Source organism: Gallinula chloropus (assembly GCF_964237585.1).
Source record: "Gallinula chloropus genome assembly, chromosome: 14".
Classification (NCBI taxonomy): domain Eukaryota; kingdom Metazoa; phylum Chordata; class Aves; order Gruiformes; family Rallidae; genus Gallinula; species Gallinula chloropus.
This window is the reverse complement of record NC_140099.1, coordinates 19,160,287-19,167,363: the sequence shown is the minus strand read 5'-3', so window position 1 is coordinate 19,167,363 and position 7,077 is coordinate 19,160,287. Positions and strand designations below refer to the sequence as shown.

The following is a 7,077-nucleotide window of genomic DNA, read 5'->3' as shown; positions in this document are numbered from 1 at the left end:
ATTCTGAGCACGTGTGGCTGGAGAGCTCATTCCTTTGTTTTAATTAACACCCCAGTGTATCACCATCACATGTCTTCACTTTACTAAGCTATTGATAGGAATAGTTAAGGTCTTCCCTTCTAGATACAAGAGGAAGACATCCCACTTCCACCATAAAATCTTTACTTGTTGGTGTCCTACAAGATGTTAAAGCATTAGTTTCTCACAAGCTCTGCTCTACCACTCTTTCTGAAGAGCTGTACCTCTTTTATACTGAATTCCATTCGCTCCAGCCAGATCCACAGCTCGCTGGAATTCACTGGGCTGTTGATCTCTAATGGAAGGGCAGCAGCGTAGGAGACTACTTTCCCATCCTGCTGTTGAAGAGCAGACCAACAAATAGAAAAACCTATATAATGGTGCAGGTGATAGGGAGTGGAGATCGATCAAATAATGGGAAGTGTGTAGTTTGGGACATGATGGGAGGTGTCCCCGAGGTAATCGGGCTGAGCACTGGGCCCTGTGGGGCCCATGCAGCACCTCCAGTACTCGAGCAATCTGCCACACCACAGCTTCGACAGGCTGCCGGTCAGAGGACGACATTCACAGGGTAATTTTCTTTGTGGCCAAGGGTTTAGACTCCTGCTTCAGTTAACATCAGCAGCTATTCCAGAGCTGCTGCTTCTGGCCGGAGCGTGGCTCTCCTCGCCTTCAGAGGGACTCTGAGTTCTGCCGCGGTTGTCTTCGACCACCTCCCATGCTGAACTCTGCCGACAGGCCCAGCCCTTCCTTCCACTCCTGCACCGGGTTTAGGTGTGCTGTTCTCTGTGCTTTTTCCTTCCCCTTAGTGCTGTGTGTGGCTGACCAGCCCTGTAAGGCTCAGGGTGCCTCACTGGGCAGACGCTGCCCTGTACCCACCCCTACGGGGCTGCTTCCAGGAGCGATGGAAGGATAAATCTACCCCAGCGAATCAACAGCCCCCTCCGCGCCCCCACCCCTGCTCCGGCCTCAGCCCGCGTCGGACGGCACCGCGTCCGCCTCTTAAAACCCCCGCCCGGCGGCTCCGGGCGCTGAGCGACCCCCGGGCAGCGTGCGGGGCGGCGGCAGGGCTGACGGGAGGCTGCTATGGCCCCTGCGCTGAGGGGAGGGTGACGCCCCACACTTTGGACCCTCCTCGCTTCCCGTCCGCCTGAGGGGAGCGACCGGCGGAGAGCTGCAGCCTCTCCCGGAGGAGGCGGTGGCGGGACGCGAATACTGAGGCAGACGAGCTGCTTCCTCCTCCTCCTCCTCCTAAGATGGCGGCAGACTCCGCGGAGCAGTTCTGCGTGGCCGAGGAGCGGAGCGGACACTGCGCCGTGGTGGACGGGAACTTTCTCTACGTGTGGGGGGGATACGTGGTAAGGCGGGAGGAGGCGGCCGGAGGGCGCTGGGGGCGAGGACGAGCGGAGGAGGAGGAGGAGGGAGGCGGGAGGGGGGGGGGGGCACAAGAAACTGCGCGGCGGGGCGGCGCGCTGCCACACGGCGGGGAACCGGGCTGAGGCGCCCCGGGACGGCGGGGGAAGCAGAGCAGGGAGCGGAGCGGAGGGGCACGGCCGCTGACCGCCCTGCCTTGCCCCGCGTCGCCTCTAGCCGCCCCCTCAGCCAGCGCAGCCCCTCGGCGGGCCGGGAGCGGAGCGCTGTTTACCTCAGCGCGGGCGCTGATTGGCTGTCAGGGCAGCGCGCCCCACAGGGGCGGGCGTTTCAAGTGGCGGCGCGCGCGAGGCGGGCTCTGGGGGTGCGGCTGTCCTGAGGGGAAGGGCGGGAAAGGAGTCAGGCAGTCAGTCCTTCCTTCCCTCCCTCCCTGTGCTTCTGCCCCCTCGGCTCTCAGTCCCCTTCTCTGAGGACAGGCGCCCATAGCTGCCTTCTGCTTCTTCAGCCGCCTCTATCTCAGAGCACCTATTGGGAAAGAAGGGCTGGTGGAGCCGGTTTCTTCCCCCGACCTACATACGCGCGGTTCCTGCGTGCTCTGGGAGCGTTGCTCCCTTCCTTTGTGGGGTGACGGCTGTAATTTGCGGTTGTGTTTTCCCTGTGTGTAACTCGTATTCTTGTTCCCGAGCCTTATGTCCCTCAGAAAGCAGTTCTGGCACTTCAGAAACAAGCTGGTGGCAGACTAAAACCATACCTGCCTTTCTCTATTGAAAGATCACTACTAGTTCTGGCATAAGTCAGTCCTTGTGACTCCGGGCTCTGGATGAGTTTGGTCCAAAAGAGAGTTATGAACAATACTATATTAAATAGAGCCAGTTTATTTTATCCACGGTGTCTGCACGTGTTGGCCCTAAAATGTGAAAGCAGCTGTGCTTGGTATTATTCTTGGTCTTGATCAAGTTGAAAACATGTTTCTGTCAACGTATTCTGTGTTCTGTGGGGGTTTTGTCATCTGAGGTAAACTTTCAGATGTGCAAAGCATGTCCTTCTCAAGTAAAAAGTTTTAGTTAGCAACTGCTGGATTTGAATTTTAAATCCAATTGTCACGAGTATGTGCAATAGCAGGGGAAGGATATTTGTAGGGCTCTTGGTAGAGTGTCTAGTCGTCTCTTCTCTTCCTGAAGCACATTGTATTTTACTTTCTAGAAATAGGAATGTTCTTTTTTTCTGTAATGAAAAGCACTGGCCTTGAAGATGGGACAGAGCTGGGCAGCTTGGGGAATTTAAAGTTGCTCTGCTTCAGAGTTCGATTGATTTCCTCTGGAAAGGGTTGTGCTGCTGGTGGGTACAGAAAATGGAGATACTGCATACAGAAACGGACCCAGGTTGTGGAAGGAAGCATGGCAGCAGGGCTCCGCTGCTGGTCTTACCCTGGCATGCCTGCTCTAGACTACTGCAAGGCCAGGCTTGCCCAATCCCAATCCACAGTGAAATGGAGGAACAACCCTCAGGATCCTCCAAACTGGTCCCATGGCATTTCTTCCCTTTGGGGGGGTCTTTGGTAGGTGGTGTTTCTTGTGGCTGCCGGTCATGCAAGGATTTGAATACATATTTTGTAGGGCCAGGAAGTTAGTCACCTTTAGAATAAGCATCTGTTTAAATAACGTGAGTCACCTGTGTCGTACAGGAAGATTTAGTGTCCTTTTCTGGCCTGAAACTCCATACTGCTCTGTAAACTGTGTCACATGAATCACTGGTCATACTCAGTAGTTCTCTATGCTTTGGGCTTCAGAAGCGAAGGTTGGACTGGCTGGCACAGTGTTTTCAGAGGTTTTCTAATAAAGGATCCTGGGTTAATGGTACAATCAAAATGGTCAACACGTGTCAAGTTAAGCAGATAAACTTTGCAAATTTTTTAGTAGTTCTACAGATCTATTTTTAGAGAGCAGCATTAAAATAATTGTTACTCTTTAAGCAGTGCTTGACACAGGTAAGTAATTCCACATTTTTACGTTTGATGTGGGGAGGGTGGGCTGCTGGGCAGTTAACTGACTTTTGGCATCGGTGTATTTGCTCAGAGCTGGTGCTGTAGCGAATGCTAAGCCTCTGACCGCTGCTGCACCTAGATTAAATCCAGTAGACTTTTGCACTTTGTGAAAGCTGCTGGCTGTGTGTCCATGCCAAACATAGCGTGCACGTGCCTGATTGGTACCTTTCTAATTGAGAAGGTAATAATAAAGCATTATTTAAAGACAAGTAATCAATATCAGTAACTAAATTGTTAATAATTAAATTTTGACTTAGTATTTAACTTCTTTTCCTCATGTTAATTTAATTTTGATCTAATATTGTTTTAATTTACTGGCTCTGGCTGCTTATTCCCTCACAGTCTTTCCCCATATTTCTTTCTTATGCTAAGGCAACAATTAGTGGTGTAAGTGTCACTCAGCCCCGAGTGCTGCAATTACATTCTTCTGGGCTTCCTTCTCCTGTTTGTTTTTCTTCCTCCTCATTATTTCCCAAATTATTTTTTCTTTCTTACATAGCATGTGTTTGGGAGTCTTCATAAATCTGTTTTCCACAGCAGAATTCATTTTCCCCTCCATGTTATGGCATAGGTTAAGCTCTTTTCTATCTACCAGTTTGTTCTTTCCCTCAGTCGCTGCAAGTAGTTGTTCTTTTTGTGCTTCTTGGTTACACTTTTCTCTGTGTTCTTTCCATCATGCCAAAAATCTCCTCCTAATTAAAAGTATCTTCCAAAACACAAGATAATGAGTTTTGATTCGGAAGCTTCAAATCTGGTCTGGTTTATGTTGTCACGCGTCTTTCTTGGCAAAACGTTAAGTTGGTCAATCTGTGCCTTTAATGAGCAGGCCTGAGGAATTCAGTTCCTTGCTTTTACAAGGAGTACATTTTTCTGACTTTCTAGTTAGTGGGTGGGTTCTTCACCCAGCTACACAGCTGGGCAAAGTCTCACTCTCTTGAAAAGATAAAAAAGGGGTAGTGGAAGGAGGGGAAAATTCTTCAGGTAAAGGGGAACCCTCTTAAAGATGCAAAAGGTACCAAAGAGCAGTATTACTATTTGATGCTTGTCTTTGATGTTCTGTATTTGGAGCAAAACTTGTTCTGAGTGATCACACCAGTGACTGAAACAATAGTTCCTTTGATAGCAGTGTTTTAATAGAGGAGAGAAGCATCTTTGGGTGTCTCTCAAGATTTTGGGGGTTTTAATCCATGGTCACGCTACTTGTTGGCAGCAGTTGTTTATGCCTCCTAATGACATAATTGTTCATCTGAGTTGTTTTCTGATTTTTACCAATTGGCTGTTGTATCATATTCACATTGCTCTGTGAATATTGAAGCACTCCTCTCCCTGCTTCTGATGCACCAAACTTACTGTTTTTATAACCTTCACACCTTAAAGTGCATGATTCAAGATGCTATTGACAATCAGCAGAGATCAATGACATTAGGGAAATGCCCAGCACGGTATATTTAATAACTTCAGGAAATTAAAACCTCTTTTTTGAACTTCTAGTATAAAATGCCAAACATTAGTATTACTGAGCTGCCTGTTTGATCCTGTAATGATCAGAGCAATAATGTTGGGGTATGACTTATGCTCTGGTAGATGATTTCCTTAAGATTCCTCTGTGTTGCTAAGTAACGTGGCTTGGTATTTCATCTTACAACGTATGGTGTGTGATGCATAATTGATTTAACATTTGCAAATTTTCTTTTTTGGTTATAGTCAATTGAAGAAAATGAAGTTTATCTGCCTAATGACGAGCTCTGGATCTATGAAATGGATAGTGGGTTATGGTAAGTTGCATCATTTATATTTTATTAATATGTAAAGATGTTCTTTGCATGGATTACAGCTAGCTGCAGTGAAAAGACTTCAGTTGCATGAGGCTGGTCATGTTCTCTGGAGTTTAAATAGCAGATGTTTAACAGGAAGCCTGAAGAACAGACAGATATTTGCAAATTGCTCTAGGAAACATGTTAATTCCTTAAGCACCATTGTTTTTTTTCAAGAGGGCGTTTGAAATGGTTGGGTCAAGGCTCTGTTGTTAAAACAGGTGCATTTTATGTCTACATTTATTTTAGCTTAGTTCTCCACACATTAACTTCTGTATTAAAAGGCATATTTAAACACTGGATGTTTGGGTTCTTGGTCTATTTGCAATTATATCCCTTTTGTTATTGCTCTAATTGTGTTAGGCATTCTACAACTTGTAACCAACCAGACCTTGCACATCCCCAGCAATTGATTCTTTAGGCTTTATCCTTACTGTGGTTATGTATCGTTTGTGGGGAGAAGTAACAATGGCTCTTTTTAAAGCTTTCCAGTGGTTTCTATTACAACAGTCGCATTTAGTCTGGTAAAGTAGCATCCATTTGGGCTTCACTGTGTTTCCTGCCACCCATCTTTATGTCTCCCTCCTATTTATGTATTCACTGCAGATCATTACTCCGAGCACCAGTCTGAAGTGGCGGGCAAAGGGGAGGAGGCCTAGGTCAGGAAGAGATCATAGAGTGCAGGTGGAACTCCACATCTGTGTGGTGTAGTCACTGCCTTTGAAAACAGCACATGGTTGGCTATGAAGCTTTAGAAAGTCTTTTCTGTTTTCCCTTTTGTTTTTAAGATTGTGCCCTCACTGAGGCAGTGGTGAAAGTGCTGGCTAAAGCAGCCTCATACTCTCTTAAGAGTTTTTTTCATCCCCAGTGTGCCCGTATCGGTTGTACTGGTACAGCTGTTTATATGGTCACATGGGAAATTGGATCAGGGAAAGTGAGCTGGGTTAAATATAACCTTACTTTTTTGGGGTTATTTTTAACCTCCTTGATCTCATTCCAGACAGTTGTACACGCACAGCCAAGCGCGCTCCGTGACACGAGAGCAAGGAGTGAGAGCAAGGCCAGGGAAGGGGAAGGTGAGCTGGCCTGTGGCAGTGCTTGTGCCAGAACAAAGGTGTTTGGTAGCAGAGCCCTGGGCAGCTGCTAGTGAGCACTGTTTCCCACAGGGACAGGTTACACATGCATCACTCACATGGTGATTTTAGTGCATAGAAAGCTTTTCCTTGTAATGAAGCATACTGGTTTGTAATGTACAAGGGTGTCTTTAGGTTGGGGTAAAGTCAACCATCAGAACTCAAAGCTCTAAGAATCTTTTTCTTCTGTGTAGTTATAGAAAATGAAGGCATCTGATGTAGATGTGGATGTATCAAAGAAGGGAAGGAATGGAATTGACTGGGTCAACAAATGTGGTGATGCTAGACCTAGCAGAGAGAAGAAACAATGGAATCAGGCTTTGGAGGTGGGAGACCATGACTGAGGAAGGAGACTGAGCTAAGGACACCGTTGGAAGGCACAGAGTCAGGTGGAGAGCTGAGAGGAAAATGAGCAGGAGCAGCAAGGGATTGATTCTTCAGCCAGAAGCCGTGGGGTGAAAGCAACGGAGATGTCAGCAGCAAAGCTGGGGCGTGGCGTTGGAGTGCCAGCACAGAGAGGCTGGGATTTAGCTGCTAAATCTATAGAGACTGAAGCTGTGGCAACAAGGTGGGAACCCCAAACCTCTCACGTGTCCTCTGTGCCTGTGTACCTGTGAGAGGGAAGTGCAGGTCCCTGTCTTCTGTAGAAATCTGAGATCCTGGGAAAGCTGTTTTCCATGTCGACTGGTGATTCTAA

At 47.6% G+C, this 7,077-nt stretch overlaps 1 protein-coding gene across 1 annotated transcript in view; it reads left to right on the top strand.

Annotated features, from left to right (window-relative positions):
* Positions 1-1,274: 1,274 nt before the first annotated feature.
* KLHDC1 (kelch domain containing 1) overlaps positions 1,275-7,077 on the top strand; it is a gene marked incomplete at its 5' end in the record, with an annotated part of 30,851 nt that continues 25,048 nt past the window's right edge. Inside the window, 2 exons of the mRNA XM_084270466.1 lie at positions 1,275-1,376; positions 5,138-5,208. Of these exons, the coding sequence (XP_084126592.1) occupies positions 1,275-1,376; positions 5,138-5,208 (173 nt within the window). The remainder of the gene's footprint in view (positions 1,377-5,137; positions 5,209-7,077) is intronic.